Source organism: Pelodiscus sinensis, chromosome 5 (assembly GCF_049634645.1).
Source record: "Pelodiscus sinensis isolate JC-2024 chromosome 5, ASM4963464v1, whole genome shotgun sequence".
In the NCBI taxonomy this organism is placed as follows: Eukaryota; Metazoa; Chordata; order Testudines; family Trionychidae; genus Pelodiscus; species Pelodiscus sinensis.
In genome coordinates this window covers 22047790-22070394 of record NC_134715.1, presented here as the reverse complement: position 1 = coordinate 22070394, position 22605 = coordinate 22047790, and the positions used below count along the sequence as shown (strand labels likewise).

The window sequence follows — 22605 nt, the reverse complement described above, 5'->3', positions numbered from 1 at the left end:
ACTGCACAGGGTGAATAATTTCCTTTTCTTCAGAAATATTTTTGTTCCAATTTGGGATGAAAAGTCAAAATCTCAAGTATTGATTATGGAACTGAAATTTCATAGTATTCTACCAAAGCATAGTATTTCCAAAATGAATTATCCTCCTGTAGTCAGTTTCACAACCGTTACTAAGGAATGAAATTGACAAGATTTATGTCAAATTCAGTTTTCACTTTGAGAGTCTGGATCTCCATGGCAGTCAACTGGGCACCCAATCTGTGTCCTTAGTTGTCCACCTGGTGAACTGACGGGGAGCTGGCACTCCCAAGATCTGAGGCTTCTGGCTTAGCAGGGTGCTAAGGAGCCAGGTGGGCAAGCGAGCAGGAGACATCCCTTGGGTCCGTCAGAAGTTTTGTTGTAATGGAAATGCTTCTAGGAAACCTTTGGTTTTGGTAAGTTGGCAGAAACAGAAACAAGTGTTTCTGGATTTTTTTTTCTGGCTTTTCTATACACAAACTAAGATGCAGTGTAATAACATTTGAATCACACATGTTAAACAGATCTATCTATATATATCTTAGAGACCAGAGCTAAAAAATTTGGCACATAAACTGTAAAATGTCTTTATCTTTATTTTCCAGAATAGTGCCTATTCTGCCATGAAGTATAAAGGAGTACATTTTGGTAATTTAACAGGAAAACGTGGTGAATTTAAGGCTCAGGAAGGGCCTGGACCTGGGGAGTATGACATAACTCAGTAAGTAAAAATGTGTCACTTTTTATTTTATGTCTGTTAATTCCAAAAAGAAAGAGAATTCAAATTGATTTCAATAAGGATGTTAAAATGGTTAAATGATAGCACTTAACCGGTTAATGGTTTTAATTGAGGTCCTTCTGCCTGGCCCTGCTATGGTTGTGGCTATAGGGTCCTGCCCCTCAGCCCACAAGCTCCTCCATGGCCAGGGCTGCTCAAGCGTGGTGCAGCTGATCTCTGCTAAAGTTGACTGGCAAGGTTGGGTTCACAGATTTCGTATATTGTGTTTACTGGTATATTTAACCAGTTAACTGTTTAACATCCCTAATTCCAATTATATAATTATTTAATTTCACTTGAATTCTACATAGGGATTGGTTTTGCATCCCAAGCCAGTAATTACTGAGACTTGAGGGGCACAGTATGGAAATAGTTAAGGTCGCCAAACAATCCATGTACCTAGACTAGGGGTCTCCAATCTTTTTAAGCACTAGATCACTTTTTGAATTTACACTTGGTCCGTAACTCGAAGTGTTTGTAATTTGGATCCCATAGAGCTACATGGCGACCGCGCTGTTTATAAGCGTGGATCGCCGTTCGTAACTTGGATCTGCATTTACAACCACTTTGGTCGTAAGTGCGGATGGTCGTAAGTGGAGGTGGTCATAACTCAGGGAGTGGCTGTAAATGCAATCCGGGATTTACCTCAGACCCAAATACTCTTGCCCTGCCTCCTTCATGCCACTTCTCTGAGACCCACCCTTGCTCATTCCATCTTCTCTCCCTCTCCCATCCTCCCTTCATTTCACCAGGCAGGGGCAGAGGGTTGGGGTGCAGGCTCTGCTCTTGGGCTAAGGGATTTGGAGTGTGAGAGCAGAGCGGTGCCTGGGGCAAGGAGCTGGGGTGCAGGAGGGGGGTTCAGGGTACAGGTTCTGTAAGGGAGTTTGGGTCCAGGAGGCTCAGGCTTGGTGTACAGGAGGAGGTTCATAACTGGAGCAGGGGTTTGGAGCTGGATCCAGCTGGACACTGCTTACTTCAGGTGGTTCCTGTGTGGTGGTACAGTGGGACTAAGGCAGGCTCACCTCTGCCCTGGCCCTGTACCACTCTCAAAAGCAGCCAGCAAACTCCCTCCATCCCAAGCCCTGTGCCCCCACTAGTCCGTTCTGTGAAGATAAGATACAGGGTGGGAGGGGGTACCCTGACATCAGCGCCCCTTCTCTACCCTGCTCTGCACAGCAAGCAGGAGGCTTCCTGGGGAGGGTGGGACAGCTCCAATGCAAAGGGCAGGAGATGTGCAGCAGTGGAGAAAGGGGCAGCTGAAGTGCTGTGCTTGATCGCCTCTTGGCCAAACCAGTCAGAATCACCTGTCAGAGGCTCCAAGATCTGCCAGTAGATCCTGATATACTGGTCGGTGACCACTGACCTAGACAATCCCAATTAAATAAGTGGAAACTTCCTGGTAAGAATGACCTATGTTGCTACTGTCTAGGAACAATGAAAATAACGTTAAAAAGGTTTGTTTTAGTGACAAGCAGTGTACTCAATGATTGCAAAAGTATAAACTTCTTTCAGAAGGTCTTGAGTACTATGACTAAAATTTCTATTCTAAAAAATAGGAAGTCTGCACTCCGTAGTACAATGGATGAGAAATATAGTGATACTCATGCCTGGTTAGTCTGTAGCCATGTTCACAGAAGAGTAAAGATAGTGTCAGCCTTGCTTCATTTCTTAGGCTGTCGCTAGCTGCCTTGTCTGCTATATAAGGAATCTTGTTCTTTAAACGTATTATGACATTTAAAATACAAATTTGCTCCTCATCCTTTACTGTATTGTGGATGAACAACTGCTTAAGTCCTTTATCACTGTCATGTGAAGCAAAAGGGTTTGTATATTAGCCCTTAATTTAAAAATGACCTTCAATGTTATTTAGGTGCCTAACCTGCATAAGCACTTTTGTAAATTCCATTGGTGCCTATATGCATTTTCAAATATCTAAATTCATTTATAAATCTGGCCCCAATTGCCTGAAGTACTGAAAATGGGACTGCAGATATGTCTATAATACAATGCCACAGCTAGGGTGTTACATCTCTACCACTGTAGTGTAGATACTTCTTATATTAATGGAAGGGACTTTACATCAGTATAGTTAATCTTCTTTGAGGGGCTGTAACTAGGTCACTGAGGGTATGTCTACACTACATGGCTCCGTTGACGGCATACCGGGGAGGTTGACAAATGCTGTTGATGTCAGCTGATTGGCACAGTGCAGAAGCCATTTAAATGTAAATGAAGCGGCGATTATTTAAATTGCCGCTTCATTTCCCTATGCCCAGTAAACAAATCTACATGGCTCTGTCGACGGAGCCATGTAGTCTAGACGGACCCTGGATGAATTCTTCTGCTGATGTAGCTATGTCTACATTATGGATATGAATGGGTTAACTGGTTACCCATTAAGCATCACCCTTACTGGGTGTAGCTGGGACTGGGGCTGGGAGCCAGCAGACAGCCCCATGTGGCTGGAGGTTGGGGCCGGGAACCCCGCAGGCTGGGGGCAGCTTCAGCTGGGTTGAAGCAGTCCTCCTCCTGGGATCCAGCTTAGTTAGTTAACCAGTAAAATGTTAGGTAAATCTAACATTTAATGGGTCAACTCACCACTGTGGTGCCTCCTGCTGGTTTCTCTGGGGAATTAGTTATTTCGGCAGCAGGGCACCTCCTTCTGGCTGGTGTCTCTCCCGTCCTAGCTCCACACTCCAACTCCAGATCCTCATTGCTCCCTGACCACAGTATCCTCTTGAGGACACTGCCCTTCGCTAGTGCCGACTCCAGTGGTCTCTTGTTTCCCTTCTAGGGGTTTATCACAGTCCTGTGTTTCTACTGTCACTGTGGCCAACTGCGGTCCCAAAGTCTAGCTCCATATGTCAGGGGCAAGCCACAGTCATGCATTGGTGGTAAGGTTCAGTGCAAGAGGGAAGGGTGGGGACCCAGGCCCACCCACTACTCTGGGTCCTGACCTAGGGACTCTCTGTTGGAAGCCTTGTCCTGCCCTCTTTTACTCGCCTTTATTGCCTCTAGTTCCCTGGGCCACTTCCTCTGTGACCGTTTTCACCCTCCTGGCCCTTGTAGCAAGGCCAGCAGCCTCGCAGGTTTCAGGCTGGAGTTTCCCTCTTTAGCCTCTCTGGGCCTGCCCAGCACTGGTCTCCTGAAGGGGCTTCTATCTGAAGATGCTTCTATAGGAACCAGGTCCTGCCCCTTCCTTGGTCAGGCCTAACTGCCTACTCTTTCCTGAGCAGCTCCTTTTGTACAGGGCTGCCCCAGCAAGCTATACCATGATTGGCTACTTAAAAGCCACTCCCGAATTGAACCCGGGCTCTATGTAGGCTCCCTCCAACTTTCACTAACCTCTTTTGCCCAGTATGGGGCAGCTGCCCCACCACAAGTGGCTAACTGCTTAATTGAGATTTTATATCCCTGGTCTACATTTGTAATTAAGGTGACCTAAGTACTTTTCGCAGAGAGTGACATTTTTCATAGCTTCTAGCAATATAGGCAGATTGATGTAATTTGTGAATGTAGACATAGGCTTTTAAGTCTCATAGACACTTGAATTTTTTTAGCCCTCTATCTTGTACTTATAGAGTCAGAAACTAACCTGAGAGATGCCTATTCAGTTCACATTTAAATAATTCAATATGATGGGCTTTGAGGGTAGAATTTGTCTCTGTGGTGTAATGTTTTGCATTCTACTACAAGTAGGCTTAAGTTTTAATACTAAAAAGAATTAAATTAAAATGCTTCATCATTGTGTTCTTGAATTGTGACCTCTGTTTGTAGAATTTTAGAATGTGCTTAAAATTAAACAAGTGTTTAAATGGTCTGCTGAAAAAGGGCCTAGATTATATCTGCCATAGAATTTTAAGTTTTAAGAATGATGCCTGAAGAAATAGCAAATTGATTAGGAAGTAACAGAGATGAATATTTACAGCTAATTTTAACATTCCTTAGCTACAGGTTGATTGGTGTTAATCGGATAATTAAGTATCTGTCCTGATTTAATTATTTTTGCAGCCTCCTATAGGTTTCTTGGAATGTCAGGCAAGAAGATAGCATTTTATATAGCCAATAGAAATAACTTTCTTTTTAAAGAGTGTTTTCTTGAAATGGGTGCCTCTCTACTTTTAAATTATAAAGGGGTTCTCTTCTGAGCATTGCCACTATTAAAATACTGAGAGGCTTTTGAATTTTAATTACTCTGTGCTATAAATAGGCAGATCTTGTCAGGTTACAGTATTAAATACACAGTTCAAGTAAGAGACTTGTAAGGCACTTGAGGCTTTGCTTTTCAGTGCTCATATATCTCACAAGACAGAAATCCTAACCTGTTTGACATTTGATTTTTAGCTTTTTCTCTTTTGGCATTTTTGTTAGTCTCAACCTATAACAATGACTACATTTAAATATGAAAAAGTTACAAACCAAAATTAGTGAAACATGATTTGTGTGGCTTCTGTAGGTTATAGTATAAATGTACAATATGTTTATTCTCACCCATTAGTGAGTAATCTTGGCTTTCATTAAATATTAGAAACAGCAGCTGCTTGTAACATAGTCAAAGTAAAAGGACAAAAGGCTTTCACTGACCGTATTTACATGTTCAGGCATTGGAAACTGAAGACTCATAAATCTCTCTTTAAATTTTCAAAAGGGAAAGTGCATTGCATTATGAGAATGTCAACATCAGAAAGGAAGACAAGAAAAAATATGAACCCTACATCCCACGGTATCATGAAGTAATAGTATTACAGGAAGAAAAGAAGGTAATGCCAATTCAGCTATTTACTAGCACATAGAAAATAATTTATTGTGGGATTGAAACCCTGAAATTTGAAGATTGCATAGACAGAATGAACAAACAGATTGCAATTCATATTGAAATAGGAAAAAAGACTTTCTTGATGAAAAATCAGTAACTCGTTTGTTGAGATTTTTGTCCTCGCATTTGTTTTCTACCTTTTCTTAAAAGTTACCTTATAGCAGACAAAGTATTTTGTTTGTAGTGACATGAGCTTTTTGTTCTTTTTGCTAGAAATAATAATAGGGAAAATGTATTAAATCTAGGGTGTCAATTGCAGTTAATTCCTGCGATTAACGAAAAAAATTAAGTGATTAAAATATTAATCAGAGTTTGAATCACATTGTTAAACAATAGAATACCAATTTCAATCTATTAAATATTTTTGGATCTTTTTCTGATTTTTAAAATATATTCATTTCAGTTACAACACAACACAAAGTATACACTACTCACTTTATATTATTTTGATTACAAATATTTGCACTGTAAAGTGATAAACAAAAGAAATAGTATTTTTCAGTTCACCTCATACAAGTATTGTACTGCAATTTTTTTGTCATGGAAGTGCAACTTATAAATGTAGATTTTTTTCAGTTACATAACTGCACTCAAAATCAAAACCAAATACAAAAATTTAGTGTCTACAGATCCACTCAGTCCTACTTCTTGTTCAGCCACTCATTAAGACAAACAAGTTTGCTTGCTTTTATAGGAGATAATGCTGCCACTTCTTATGTACAGTGTCACCTGAAAGTGAGAAGTGGTGCTTACATGGGAGATTTGTAGCTGGTATTGCAAGGTATTTATGTGCCAGATGTGCTAAACAGTCATATGCCCATTCATGCTTTGGCCACCATTCCAGAGGACATGCTTCCATGCTGCTGACACTTTAAAAAAAAAAAGCATTAATTAAATTTGTGACAGAACTCCTTGAGGGGGGAGAATTGTATGTCTCCTGCTCTGGTTTACCCACATTTTGCCACATATTTCATGTTATAGGATCCTTGGATGATGATTTTAAGAACAGTTTTGTTGCAGAGTTGACAAACATAAAGATGGTACTAATGCGAGATTTCTAAAATAGCTGTAACATTTGACCCAAGGTTTAAAAATCTGTAGTGCCATCCAAAATCTGAGAGGGACTAAGTGTAGAACATGCTTTTAGAAGTCTTTAAAAGAGCAACACTCTGATGTGGAAACTACAGAACATATGGCAGGCCACACTGCTTTGGATTGTTATTGAGCAGAACGATCATTAGCACAAACGAATGTCCTTTGGACTGGTGACTGAAGCATGAAAGGACATACAAATCTTTAGTGCATTTGGCATGTAAATATTTTGCAATGCCGGCTATAACAGTGCCATGTGAATGCCTGTTCTCACTTTCAGGTGACATTATAAACAAGAAGGCAGCATTATTTTCTGTAAATATAAACAAACTTATTTGTCTGAGTGATTGGTTAAACAAGAAATAGGACTGAGTGGACTTGTAGGCGCTAACGTTTTACATTCTTTTATTTTGGAATGCAGTTATTTTTGTACATAATTCTACATTTGTAAGTTCAACTTCATGATAAAGAGATTTCACTTCATTACTTGTATAAGGTGAACTGAAAAATACAATTTATTTTATTTTTTACAGCACAAATATTTGTAATAAAACTAAATATAACTGTTGTAATTGAAGTGAATATATTTAAAATGTAGAAAACATTCAAAATATTTAGATAAATGGTATTCTATTATTGTTTAACAATGTGATTAATTGCATGACTATTCATTAATTTTTTTAATGACACAGTTAATTGTGATTAATTTTTTTAAATCACTTGACAGCCCTAGTTTAAACTAATTATTTTTGAATGACTTGACAAACCTTAAATTATATGTTTAGTAATTGTTGTTCATCTCAGAAGTCAGCAAGATCCACTAGCACTACTCTCTTTGTTGATGCAAAAACACCTTCAGTGGATGTGTTCAACAGTTCACCATTCAACAGTTGTTTAATTATAGTGGTGGATGAATGTCAACATAACTTAAATCAAGTTAAACTTAATTCACATCTGCTAAGGATGTGAATGGTTAACTGGTGGGGGCTGGAGCTGCTCCCCACTGACTGCGGGCAAGGAACTGCTTTAGCTCCGTGGGGCCTGCTGCAGGCAGGGGCGCTCCAGACAAGCTGGAGTAGCCCCTCTCCATGGCAGGCTTGCATGGGCCTGCTAAAGGCAAGGGTTCTCCAGCTAGCTGGAGCAGTCCCTATTTGCAACGAGCCCAGCCCTAGCATGCCGCAGGCAGAGGCACTCCAGCCTGGCCAGAGCAGCCCCATCCCTGGCGTGGGAGGTATGAAGCTTCAGCCTGGCTAAGATAGGGGGCACTGCAGCCTGCCCAGTTCTGCTTTAATTGATTAACCAATTAAAAATTACATTTAACTGGTTAACCAATTAAATGGGATTTTACATCCCTACTTTGTATAATTCAACTTATTTGGATTTAAGTTTAACCTCCTCTCTGAATTTCCACGATTTACAATGTTTGGTTTTGGGACAAGAATAACATCCTTGCAATGCATTTTATCCTAAATTGCTGTACTCTCAAATGTAACTCCATTTTACCATAGTTTTTTTTCCTGGGAATTCATATGAACAGTTTCAGAATAAGGAAAGAATTGCAAGAATTCTCCCTGTGGAGAAAGAAAAGAATAAGGAAAGAATTTCTCCTTGTGGAGAAAGAATTGTGGGAGTGCTCTTGTCTCCAACTTCACAGTATTTCTTTTTGTTTAAAATATAAATACTGACATTTGTAGGGGTGCCTCTTCACCCTCCTCAAAATCACCTGTCTCAGAAAGCTGATATGAGAATACTTTTCTTTTTTCCTTTAATTGCCTCCAAATTGGGACTAAACAAAAAAAGAATCCTGCAGGATCTGTATGCAAAATAAAATTCTGAATGTTTTGCAAAAAATGTTAAAAATATCTGGGAAAGTGTTTGATCGCTGCAGTATATTGTGGAGTCTTAAAATTCCATTTTGGACTTGTTACTACTGAAAATTAAATTAAAAAAATATAAAGAAGAGTGAACGCAAATCTGTTTTTCCTGTTTCCTTGACTGGCTTCCAACAATCACAGTAAGAATGCTGAGATGAAAGTATGAATATCAGATTTTTCCTTAATATATCCCTGAGTTAATAAAACAGACTCTTGGGAAAGATTTCTATAGAGACTGAAAAAACTGGAGCATAAATATATTTTATCCTGCCTGGCATAACTCAGAATTGTGTGTGTGTGTGTGTGTGTGTGTGCGTGCGCATGTGTGTGTGGTAAAATGTGACATTCAGGTTGAGAATCTCACAAATGTCAGGAAATTTACAGTTCTAATTCTCACACTAATGTTAATTTTGCTTCTTTGTGTACCCATTGTAACATGACAACATAGACTCGTCCAGTATTGAATACTATGAGACAATAATGCAACCGTGGGCAATGCTTCATTCTTCTTCGAGGATGTCTCCGCGGGTGCTCCATTGTTGGTGCTGGGCTTGCCCCACGCCGCAGACGGAGACTTTTCCAGAAGTAGTAGTCGACCAGACTGCGCATGCGTCGCTACTCGTGGCATTCTCACTCTTTCTCTGTGCACAGTCTGGCCCCCGCCAGTTCCTCTTGACCGCCTCAAACTGCAGATGCGAGGAACTGCGCTCTCCCTTCTCCGACTGCTCTGTGTTGTGAGACGTTCTTAATCTCTTCTCCTTTTTATCGTTCTCTTCTTTGTTATCGTTCCCCTCTGTTGATCTTAAAAAAAAAAAAAAGTTTACCTTAGAGGCTTTCTTTCCCGTTCTAAGTTTCTGTCCCCCCCCGTTGAATTTCTGATAGAGTTAACTATCCTCCTGTTCGCCCAGTTAAAAAAAAAAGAAAAAAAAAAGAATAACAACAATAATAGGAGGAAATAAGGATGACGAAAATGTCCTTTTCACCGGGCTTCAAAAAATACCAGGAATGCCGTGAGGCGATGCCGGCCTCCGACGGCCATGCCCGCTGTGTGAAATGTTTAGTGGAGTTTCATGTGCCCCAAAAGTGTGCTCACTGCACTAAGCTGACTTCTCGGGCACAAAAGGACAGGGAACGGTGGCTAAAGATGCTCCTTTTCGATCAGGCACTCCAGCCGCAAACTCCCTCTTCTGCTTCACGCCAGCCAGCGAAGCGTAGAGCCTCCTCCCCAACAACCTCTTCTGCAAAAAAGACAAGACCCTCCCCAACATGGTCTCTATCAGTGGTCTCTCACGGCCGAGTTAGTCATGGAGATAAACCGGGCACGTCCGGCACTTCAGTGCTGTGACTGAAGTCTGATGTACATCAGAAATTGAAAGCGGGCTGTGAGCCAGCCTTGGCATTGCGATTTATGCCGGCCCTGCAGATTTTGAAACCTCCGGTGCCAAAACCACGTACGGCACCGAGAGCACCCTCGGCACCATCTACTCTGGGGACTGAGAATGGGGCACTGACGACTATGGCACCGGAGCCTGTGCCTTTATGGCCGGCACTGATAACACTCCTGGCGCCGATGAAGCCCTCTGAAGCAATGGCGCCAGCCTCAGCGGCACCGAGCGTAGCGTCCATAATTACCACGGCACCGACCACGTTGGCACTGACGGCACCACACTACCCCGGCACTGATGCTAGGACCTCGTGCCCCCGGACATCACCGTGCCGTAGCCGATCATCTTCACTTGTCTTCTCTCTGGCACCATCCCCATCTCAACTGGCACCAAGTTCTCCGGAATATCAAGAAAGCCCTCTTCATGTATATTCCCCACGGAGCCTACCCTCTCCGTTCTTGTCTCCATCTACTCACTGTCACGAACGTCATTATAGACGTCGCTCCCCATCTCCATCTCCATCTTCACGGTCTTACCGTTGCTCCTGCTCTCCTCGTTCTCCGCAACTTCACCACTGGCAATACTCTTCCAGATACTATCCGGAGACGCATTCACCGCTCTATAGATTGTACAGCCAAGACGACCCTTACTCTTGCAGTCTCCCAACCAGCTACTCCTACCATTACAGATCTCGCTCTCATTCCCGGTCTGCTTACGACTACGCCTCCTCAAGACATTCCACAACGCCTGCTCCCATAACTCCACCGGACACGGCTGCATCACCGCCTCAAGTTTCATCTGAACTGCACCACGCGCTTCCTGCTTTAGCTATCTCTAGTTGAGTCGCTTTCTCCTGACGAAGCTGTCATCCCTGGAGAAGTCTCCCCTCCGGATGATCTTCATCAATTTCAGGAACTCTTTAAGTGTTACGGCATCACAGGAGATTCCATTGGAGGAGGTCAAAGAAAAGCAGCATAAACTATTCAAAAACCTGCAACTGCGACATAGGGCACGGATGGCAATTCAACTAGACGAAGCCATCCTAGAGATAGCCAACGAAATCTGGCATACTCCAGCGTCTGCCCTTCCCACAAATAAAAAGTCTGACAGAAAGTACTTCGTACCAACTAAGGGGATGGAATTTCTTTTTTCCCATCCCCAACCAAACTTTTTGGTGGTTGACGTGGCCCAACGCAGATCTAGGGCCCCCCAATTCAAACACTTCACTGTGGACAAGGAAGCGAAAGGGCTTGATATCTTTGGCAGAGGAGTTTACACTTCCGTCACTCTCCTACTTAGAATCGCAAATTACACAGCTCATTTATCTAATCACATTTTCGACACCTTTTCTCGATTGACTCCATTGATTGACCACCTCCCAGAGTCTAAGAGATCCATCCTGAAGTCCGTAATCCAGGAGGGTTACATATCTGCCAGAACATCACTCAACATGGCTATGGACGTGGCAGACACTGTGGCATGCTCCACCACTACGGCAGTTGTGATACGAAGAGCCTCCTATTTACAGGCGGCAGCAGTTCCCAAGGAACTACAGTCCATAGTTGAGGTCCTGCCCTTTAATACTTAAAACTTGTTTGCTGAAAAGACGGACACAGTTCTGCACTCCTCTAAAGATTCACATACAACCTTGCACATGCTAGGTATGTACACTCCTCCCTTCAGAAGACGTTGTTACCCCATGTATCAACGCAGGTATGACTACCCATATGCCCGTCACCACTGGCAGCAACAGCAACACCAACCACAAAGGGGTTTCGACAACCAGCGAGCACGCCAGAGACCTCAGCATCGTCGCAACGGTAACAACCTCAACCAGGCCCCATCTAACGCTAAGCAACAGGTTTGACACGTCGATCGAGGGTACACAACCAGTCCATGGCAGCTCCAATGTGCAACCCATCTATATTTTTCACCATCGTCTCAGGCCCTTTTTTGACAAATGGGCCGAGATCCTTAGGCGACGCCTTTCTCCTAGATTGGAAAGGACCCCTCTTATATGCCTTCCCCCCGATACCACTGATACCGAAAGTCTTGCAGAAGGCGAGGTCAGACCAAACCAAAATCATCTTGATAGCCCCAGCATGGGCTCGACAACACTGGTTCCCCCTTCTATACCAAATGTCTCTCCAACCATCCTTCTGCTTCTCCCCAACCTCTTAACCCAGAACAGAGGTCAACTAGGTCACCCCCAGATACACACACTGAACCTTACGGCGTGGCTCCTAGTTGGTTAGACCCCATTGAATCTTTATCCTCGGCTCCAATCAAACAAGTCCTTATACACAGCAGACGTCAGACAACACGAAAAACTTACCTGTACAAATGGCGACGATTTGCATCCTGGTGTGTTGGGAAACAGCAGTCTCCGGAGACGCTCCCTCCGGAGACGCTGACATTTTGGATTATCTCCTGCATCTCAAGGAGAAAAGATTGTCCTTATCCTCTATTAGAGGACATTTGGCTGCAATATCTGTGTTCCGACATCCTTTGCAAGGGACATCTTCGCTCACCCCCTCTCCAAGAGGTTTCTCAAGGGACTTACGACTATGAGCCCACCGCGAAACCCAGCCCCACCTGTTTGGAAGCTAGACACAGTCCTTGAGGCCTTAATGGGCCCACCGTTTGAGCCTCTAGCCTCTGCACCTTTAGAATTTTTGACTATGGAAATGGTGTTCTTATTAGCTATAACATCGGCAAGACACGTGGGGGAGCTCTCACCCTCAATGGCAACACCTCCATTCAACATTTTCTGCAACGATGTGGTGATTGTGAGGCTTCATCCTAAAGTCATCCCCAAGATAGCATAGACGTTTCATGTGAACGAACCACTCATCCTTCTTGTATTATACCCGAAGCCTCACTCCTAACCTAGAGAGGCGTTCCTACATACCCTTGACGCTCATAGAGTCCTAGCATTCTACATCAATCGGACTAGGCCCTTTAGGCAGACCGACTGTCTATTTCTATCCCTCAACGGCAGATCTAAGGGTCAATCACTTTCAGCCCAACGTATTTCCAAGATTATATTGACCTGAATAAGACACTCTAATGCTCCGAAGCATATTCTACTTCCCATTACACCTCGTGTTCATTCTACTAGAGCCATTGCAGCATCCACTGCATTTTTTAAAGGGGTTCCCTTGCGTGAAATATGTAGGGCAGCCACCTGGGCTTCTCATCTAACCTTCGCTAAGCACTATTCCCTATTCGAGACTTCTCAGTCTGACGGGGCACTGACGACTGTGGTCCTCTCCACGGTGGATAAATAGGGACTCTGAATCCCTCCTTTTGTTGTGGAGACCACTGCTACTCAGTCACCCACAGTGGAGCACCCACGGGGACATCCTCAAAGAAGAAAGCGAAGTTACTCACGGTGAAATAACTGTCGTTCTTTGAGATGGTGTCCCCGTGGGTGCTCCACTACCTGCCCTTTTCCCCGCTTCAGAGTCCATTCTGCTTTCTTTTTCAGACTTCGAGGCGGCGTAGAGGAACTGGCAGGGGCTGGACCACACACAGAGAAAGAGAGTGAATGCCATGAGTAGCGATGCATGTGCAGTCCAGCCGACTACTACTTATGGAAAATTCTCCATCTGCAGTGCCAGGGCAAGCCCAGCACCAACAGTGGAGCACCCGCAGGGACACCATCTCGAAGAACAACAGTTATCTCACCAAGGGGAGTAACTTTGCTTTCTGCCCACCTTCAGCGTGACACCTGCGGCAGCCCAGTCAAGTTGGTGGTGGGTGTCTGGCAGTTCCCGGGGCTGGCTCGACTTGAACCCAACACCCCTATCTCTAGAGATGGGTGCATTCTTCGCTAGGCCATGGCAAGACCCATCCCACCAGCACCATCCCAATTGAATGGACGAAGTTCACCACGGTTAGCTCCTGGTGCGCCTCTGGCACTTTATTTATCTGCGCCTCCACAAGTATGGCTGCTTGAAGCTCCAGTTCACCATAGATTGCTGTTCCTGGCCAATGGGAGCTGTAGGAAGTTGTATCCCAGTCTGTGCCATTTCCCACAGTATCCATTGACCGAGAAGGGCTAATTGCTGACACCTGCAGTAATGTAACAGAATACAGTCAAAAGAACTGTATTTACAATAAACTTAGATGAACAAATACAGCAAATTTAGACTTGGATTGAGTTGCCATTTCATGGATTTAGCAGCAGCTTTCGAATCTCGTGACTTTCTTTTAGGTGCTTAATTCTTTGCCAAACTTCAGCTGTTAAAGCTGAAATTTTGCAAGTTTCTTTTCTGTCTCATGATGAATTTATTTTGTGTGTGAAAGTTTAAATCAAAACAGTTCAGCCTATTCTGAGACCAAAGTTATTGAAAAATAGGTAGTTCGTTAATGTTAAAAATTACCAACCTACTTTTTTTTTGAAGAGCACTAATACCTTCATGTTTTGAAACAGAAACTTTAAATTTTGCAAAACATAAGTTCTGGGATTAATAGGAGAAGACCTCTTTGCTTTGCCTATGAAAATCCACCCAGATCTGGCAGTGCTATAAATAATTATATGAAAAGTATAATTTAAAAAGCTTGTTAGTAGCTTGCTGCTAAAATCTTTGAACATGTATAGTCACACAGAGCCAGCTCTACTAAGTGTGCTCCCAGTTGTCATAAAACATCTTGCATGATAGATAGACAGCTAGAGCTCCAGACAAAGAGAAGAGGCAGTACTAGAACCAGTCATCATCCTCGAATGGTCATTCTGGGTCAGACCAATAATCTTGGATTAGCCTGTATAATACTATACTTTAAAAAGTTTTTCCTGTAGGATGACAGCCACATGGCCTCCCCTTTCCCCGTACTCCATGGGAGCCTTGAGCCATGCAGCCTCCCCCATGCTCTGACTTGCTCCGGTGAGGCTTGGGGCAGTGGAAGTCGTGAGCTGCATGGTTCCCAGGGCGTGCAGCTTCCCCCTTCCCCTGTGCCTCTGGAGGGAGGCTGCGCAGCTGCCCTACATTGTCACCACCCATTATGATCTCCTATCAGCTCTGCACCACATGTGCTGGAAGTTAACCCCTCCCCCACGTGCCATTGGCCCCTGAGCTTCTCTCCAGCAGCAGGCATGTGGGCGGGCAGCTGCTGGAATTTAAACTGAACCGCATGGCTCCTCCGCTCTCTGGGGCAGGGGAGGAGAGCTGAGCGGGAGAGCCAGGGAGGCGCACAGGAGCTGCGGGGGCTCGGGTTGGACATAGGCGGGTGTGCAGGAGCTGCAGGGGCTTGGGTGGGAGCATGAGGGTGCCGTGTGACCTCTTGCGGGCTTGGGGGTGGGGCGCACAGGAGCCGCACAGCCTTGCAGGGACTGGGGAGGGGGTGTGCAGAGGCCGCGGGGGCTATGGTAGGGGAAGATGGGGGTGAAGGAGAGCCACGCAGCTACACGAGGGCTCAGGTGGGGGGAAGTGGGGGCGTGCAGTTATGCACTGGCTCGGGTGGGTAGATGGGGACGTGCTATGCATGGGCTCGGATAGGGGAGGTGAGGACGCATGGGAGTTTGGGGGGGGACTTGGGTGGGTGGAGGGGTGTGGGAGCCTCACAGGGACTGGGGAAGGTGCATGGGAGCTGCAGAGCGTCACAGGGGCTCGGGTATGTGGAGGGGGTATGCAGGACGTGAAGTTTCTCTGGGATGAGGGGGTGCATGGGAGCTGTGTGGCCTTGCCCCTCGCTGGTGGGGGGCACGTGACCTCCCCCCTTGCATCCAGAGGGAGAGGGCTGGGTGCTGCACCCCCTTTCCCGTTCCACAGCCTTGGCCCAACCCAACCCCCCCTCCCTGGCAGTCAGATGGGGGAGAGCTGGGGCAGGGCAGGGCTTCTACTCCTTGACCTAGCCCTCCACAGTGGCTGGGGGAAGAGCCGGAGCTGCCTACCCCCAGAGGGAACCACCTCCTAGTATCCACTGAATCACCTTTGTTTGTATGTTTGTTGATCTCCCCCAGAGAATTCTAGTAGATTGGTGAAGCAGGATTAGCCTGTATAAAAATCCTGTTGACTCTTCCATAACAACTTAACTTCATCTATGTATCGGATGATTCTTTTCTTTACTATAGTTTCATCCAATTTGCAAGGGACAGAAGTTAAGTTTACCAACTTCTAATACCTTTGGGCCTTTTAAAAAAATGGGTGTAGTTTTATTGTACAATCTTCAGTACAGAGCTCATTTAAGGGAGAGGTTACATACCAGTTAATGGTTCCTTGATATCATAGATGAGTCCTTTAGAACTCTTGAGTGAATGCTATATATTATTAGAGCCCAACACAAATACAAAATTCACACCTGTATCCACAGAAATGAGCCATGGATGTCTGCATTGACATCTGTGTATTTGGATACCCTTAGATATAAAGTGGATACAGGCAGTCCCCGAGTTATGCTGGACCAACCCAGCAGCACCCCAGCTGCTCTGCCCCAGGCGTCCCCAAGTCAGCCGCTGCTGAAACTGACCAGCGGCTGACTACAGGAAGCCGGAGGCAGAGTTGCTCTGCCCCGGGCTTCCTGGAATCAGCTGCTGATCAGTTTCAGCAGCAGCTGACTTGGGGACACCTGGGGTAGAGCAGCTGGGGTGCTGCCGGGTTGGTCCCCGCAGCACCGAGGTGCGGCGCTGTGGGGACCTAACCGGCAGTGCCCCAGCTGCTCTGTTCCAGGCGTCCAGATTCAGCCGCTGTTGAAACTGATCAGCGGCTGACTCCAGGAAGCCCGGGGCAGAGAAACTCTGCCTCGGGCTTCCTGTAGTCAGCCGCTAGTCAGTTTCAGCAGCGGCTGAATCTGGACGCCAGTTCCGACTTACGTACAAATTCAACTTAAGAACAAACCTACAGTCCCTATCTTGTACGTAACCCGGGGACTGCCTGTATATTCAAATTTGTATTCTGCAGATATTTGCATCCACATCCACATCCACGCATGTGAATACCCGCAGATGTAAAGTGGATATCCGCAGATATGTAGGGCTCTACTTATTACTGTTTAATTTATCCATTTTGTTCCAACACCTCCTTTATTGACACCTAGACCTGAAACATTTCCTCAATTTTGCCATCTACAGAGAATCATGGAATCATAGAACTGGAAGGAAACTCGAGAGATCATCCAGTCTAGTTCTCTGTTCTCATGGCTAATCAATGGCTTATGTGTGAGAGTCGTCTTTGCATATTTTGCAGTGAGGAAACATGCACTAGATTGAGAGACAGGAAGGCTGTTTTCTCTCCCTGGCTTTGCTACAGATTTTCTCAATAACATGGAAAGATACCAATAATGCACAATGGGACCACATCAAGGTTGAATTCTGGCATTTTCTAATAATTGAGTACTTTAATTTGCAACCCCTGGTTTTTTAACATAGTTTTTGTACGTAATAAAGAATGTGCATAAGCTTTTACTAGAATAATGGACTGCACTTTGTCATGTCCTTAAATTATTATATAAATAATATAAGTTTGCTTGTACTATCATTCATAGCCTTTCAAGTTTATGGTACACATAAAAATTTCAAAAACAATTTAAAAAGGTTACATACTTTTACCAAGACATTTCCAAATAAATTAGTGTTTATATCCAAAGTCATCTATAGATATTTATTTTGTTTTATGAAGACTTCCTCATTAGACTATGAAAAGCTCCATAAAACTGATACTGTTGTAGGTATAATTCTCTTCAGTGTACTGCACAAGATTTTAACTTTCTTATAATAACTTGCTTTTGGACCAGTGCTGCATCAAATTTATTTTAAATCATTTAGGACAGTGAAAGTCTAAAAGAGCAGCACAGATATTAGTAAAACTACACTAGATGGCGCCAATACTTAGGAATGACTTGAAGTGTGCTTGTCTTCCCCTCTCCATTAATATTAGTGGGTTTTAGATGATTTTTTTTGGATACTACTTGATGTCTAGTTACCAGAGATTGACATCTGATGTTTTAGCTACTCTTCATAATTATCGGTAATGGAAAAAAGCTGTTTTTTAGTGTTGTTTGTTTCTTAGCTATTTGTGCATTGAGCTAATCTGAAATTAAATTGTGAACATCCTGTGGTTTGATTAATGAAACATAAACACCTTTTCTATATAGAATTATTCTTTTTTGGCACATATAGTAATGGAAGTAAAAGCAAGCAATGCCTTAGTCTAAAAAAATTGCAATACAGGCAGTCCCCGGTTTACGTACAAGATAGGGACTATAGGTTTGTTCTTAAGTTGAATTTGTATGTAAGTCGGAACTGGCTCCAGATTCAGCCACTGCTGCTGAAACGGACCAGGGGCTGACTACAGGAAGCTGGAGGCAGAATTGCTCTGCCCCCAGCTTCCTGGAATCAGCCACTGATCAGTTTCAACAGCGGTTGAATCTCGAGCCTGGGACAGAACAGCTGGGCTGCCAGGTAGGTCCCTGCAGGACCAACCCGGCAGCACCCCAGCTGCTCTACCCCAGGGTCCACAACAAAAGCCTGGTCTGCTGGGGGGGGGGCGCACTAGCTGTGCCCCCCCCCCCCAGCAGACCAGGGACACGGGGAGCAAAGCCGCAGCGGTGGCGGGGTGCTGCGCCTCTAAGGCTTTGCTCTGGCAAAGCCTCAGAGGCGCGGGACTCCGCCGCTGCTGCGGCTTTGCTCCGGGTGTCCCTGGTCTGCTGGAGACGGTCCCCAGCAGACCAGAGGCACCGGGAGCAAAGCGGCAGCGGCGGCGGGGTCCCGCGCCTCTGAGGCTTTGCTCTGGCAAAGCCTCAGAGGCGCGGGACCCCGCCGCCGCTTTGCTCCCGGTGTCCCTGGTCTGCTGGAGACGGTCCCCAGCAGACCAGGGGCACCTGTAGCAGCTTTTCTCGCCCCAGAGGTCGAGGTGGCGGGACTGCTGTGCTCTGGGCGGTCCCGCTGCCTGCGAGCTCCGGGGCGAGAAAGCCCTGTCCATAAGTGCCGCGTAACTCGGGGACTGCCTGTAGATGTTTTTCTTTGTTGAAAGCTATTTTCTGGTACTAAGAGTCTTTGTCAAGCTTTTGTCTCATGGGCTGAAATAGAGCCATATGCTCCTAAGCCAGGAGAGGATATTTCTGGAAGGGTTGAGTAAAAATGGTTCAGTCATTTTTAAGGGCAAAAGAGGGGGAGAAAAAATATACTTGTCATTAAAAAAAAGTTGTAACCTTTTCTTTGACAAATGCCAGAACAATGAGTGATACAAACTTGAAATTTGGCATCCATACAGGCCTCCCCCAGTTTGATAAAGTACAGAAGCATATGAGACACTTTAAGCACACTAGTAGTTCCATTCATTTCAGTAAGGCTGTTCATATACTAAAGTGTACTTAAGTTCTTTATTGAATCAGGGCCATAGTACAGGTTGAACCTCTCTAGTCTAGCACTCTCTGGTCTGGCAACATCCATGGTCTAGCATGATTGTAGTTATCTGGATGTCCATTCTTCATGTATGGCCAAGTATCCCACAGGCCTGTAAAGTTTGTTTACGACCACCAATCCTGGCTTTCAGGGTTCTGTGCTGTGATTTAGCTCTAATTTATCCCTAAATGTCCTCTAAGAGCCCAGTAAGTAGTGGAAGTGTTGGCAATGTTGCTGGACAATAGTCTCTGGTTCGGCACCAGTCAGATCCTGAGGGTGCCAGACTAGAGAGTTCAACCTGTATCTAGATTGAAGAGTTTATTCTTGGATTTGACTGAGCTATTAAGGATTTAAAAATATACAAATTTGTACATTTATACTAGTTTTTATGTGATAAATTAATGGCCTGCTTAATTTCATTGCCACATTTTATTGCATGGGTGCATATTTAAAGAAGATGTGTAGGGAATGAGGTGAGAGCTGTGTTCCATATGATAAGGAATGAGGCAGGTGTCTGAAGGAGCCCCGCCTTCTCTTCTGTTACATTTGGTGAGGCATGCAGACAAAGGTAGCATCTGCTGCCCTTGGAACACTACTTGTGAACATTTATATCAAATAGTTGCACATAGTAGAAATTCTTTTTCTCATTTTTATTTAAAAAAAACCCCTTGGAAATACTCCCTATTGTGTGTGTGAGAGATAAAATGAGATAAAGTAGCAAAATGAAGCACTGAGAATTTGGAAATGTCAAAGACAAGGTTGGCTCTACAACCTTAATCTTATTTTTTGTGGTACATTATGATACATTAATTTCACAGTTGTATATTGTTTTTCTCTCGGGACCTGAATGAATCTGAGCAGTGTGCAACAAAGCAGAGAGGATATGGCATGAATTAAAGACTAAAGTTAAGGCGAACACATATGGCCAGAGTTAAGATGTTACAAAAACTTTAATTTTGGCATTTCTAGTCTTTGAAGTACTTCCATTTTTAGCTTTAACATTATTTGACTATAGCTCTTATTTTAATATGTAAATATTGGGCTGTGGCTGGTCAGCCTAATGGTCGGCACTGGGAGCCATGAACTGGAGATGGATCAGATGTGAAGATGGTGTCAAGAGCTAAGCCAAGGGTTGAACCCAGAGTTGGAGTCAAAGATAGGGTGGAGAAGTAAAGATCTGGAAAGATGCAGGAGTGGAGAAGGATCTTGGATAAGCAGGATAGGAACCAGGACCTGGCAGGAAGATAAAGCTCAGGAGCCAGGCAAGTAGGAAGGGCCTGATGTGGCAGCTAGACAGGATTTTACATAGTTGCTCAGACGACTTCCTGTACATCATTCAGGCTAAATAGTGTGTCTAAATCAGGGGGTGGTGGCAATAATTTTTGATGGGGAGCCACTCCAAGATTTTGGAAAGTGGTCGAGGGCCGCACTTTTCCATCATATTAATGGAATGTCCTGGGATGGAGGCTGGGTTCAGAGGGGAGCTTGGGGGTAAGGGATTGGGGTGCAGAAGGGAAACTGGAGTCTGAGAGGGAGTTTGAGTGAAGGAGGCTGTTGTGACATAGGGCAGGGAACTGGAGTGCAGGGGTTTGGGATGTGACGTAGGGTAAAAGGGTATTGTGATCTGGAGCAGGAGATTGGGGTGCCAGATCTGGGAGGAGGTATGGGTGCAAGAGGGGGACAGAGGGTTTGGGTATTTTGAGTGACGGGAGGGGGAGGCAGAAGGTTGGGGCAGGGAGGGGCCGGCATGTCAGAGGAAGGCTGTAGCCAGGAGACTTACCAGCCAGCATGCAAACCATCCTGCTTGTCTGCAGAGCTAAGGCTTGTAGAGCTTAAACGTTTCCCAGCCAGCTTGCTTGCCTGCCAGCTTACTTCCCTGGCCATGTGCTTCATTGAATAACTGAGCTGAGGAGAGGGGGCATGTTTTTTCTTGGCTACATTGCTTTATTTAAACAAGCAACTCCAATTAGCTGGGTTTTGGCCAGAAACTGGCCAATGGGATTGTGCTGGGGGCAGAGCGGCTCCTGAAACTTCCCCCTCCCCTCTACTTTTGGAAACAGAAAGGAAGCCTGGCCGCTGCACTTCTGCACAGTGTGTGGGGCTGCAAGGCAAGCATGGGAGCCTGCCTGAGGCTACCCACTGCCTCCACAGGCTGGATCCAGTGGCTTGGTGGGCCACATTCAGCCCACAGGCTGTATTTTGCCCAGGCCTAGTCTAAGCCAGTTGATGGAGTGGGATGTCTCCCTCAATAAGGAGCTTGGTAGATGGAACCAGAACTCTGTCAGCCCCCTTCTCCATGGGCTCTGCTGTGCTGCCAGATGACAGCTATGGCCTGACCACCGTCTGTGGACCCTGGGTTTGAGATTTGCAATCTCTCACAGAATATAGCACTTGCATTGCATATTTAATGAATAGAACATTTTTCAAACTTTACTTTTGCAATAGTAATTAATTAGAGACTGGAATGTATCGTTATGGATAATTCTAGAACATTTATTAGTGCCTACAGATCAGATTTGAGTTGAGTCATTAATGTTTTTCATTAATCCATGAAATAAGTTAATAGTGGGGAAGATCTATATGAAGAATAGTGTAGTCCTCATTAGAATAGTTTATGTACATATAATTGCGATAGTATAAACACTCATCTTAATTTCTTTTTAAACAATATAGTCTCAGCTTGTATGATCATTTAGCTACCTACGTATGATATTGAAAACATTCTCATAGATATACAAGATAAATTCATTTAATTCTTCTCCTTTTCTTTCTTGAACTTTGCCACACTGTTAGGTGTCCCTGTAGTATCAATCAATGAAAGCTTTTGTTATAAATCAATCAACCATGTACAGTAAAATTCATTTTTGGTGTAATGTCAGTGGTTTTCTGCAGAAGTAAATAGTCAAACTCTTATAGATTGAATTCACTGGATCTTGAAGAGCTTTTGTTGCCTCAGGCTAAAAAACTGAGGCTTCTTAATCATTGCAGTGCTGGGAACAACAGTATATCATCTGTGAATGTAAATCTGTTTGAAAAGGTAATTTAAAATGCAGTCCTCCTGGATATATATTAGGAAAAAATAGCAGTATTTATCCTCAAAGGGTAGACATAAATTTCCTTCTATTTACCAAAAACCCTCAAAACAAACAAAAAAACCCCCAAAAAATCACAATATACAAGCAGGATAGGTCTTAAAGAGTATCTGATTGCTTAGTCTTATATGGATTATTAAATATGTGAACAAAAAGTTAGTATAAAATACACATAAGATTAATAACCACTGTTGAAAGAATAGTATT

General features: G+C 44.3%; 1 protein-coding gene across 1 annotated transcript in view; it reads left to right on the top strand.

Moving 5' to 3' along the window:
• The window catches only part of STPG2 (sperm tail PG-rich repeat containing 2), a 472111-nt gene that overhangs the window by 48869 nt on the left and 400637 nt on the right, over window positions 1-22605 (top strand). The window contains exons 5-6 of the mRNA XM_075929635.1: window positions 624-739; window positions 5445-5556. Of these exons, the coding sequence (XP_075785750.1) occupies window positions 624-739; window positions 5445-5556 (228 nt within the window). The remainder of the gene's footprint in view (window positions 1-623; window positions 740-5444; window positions 5557-22605) is intronic.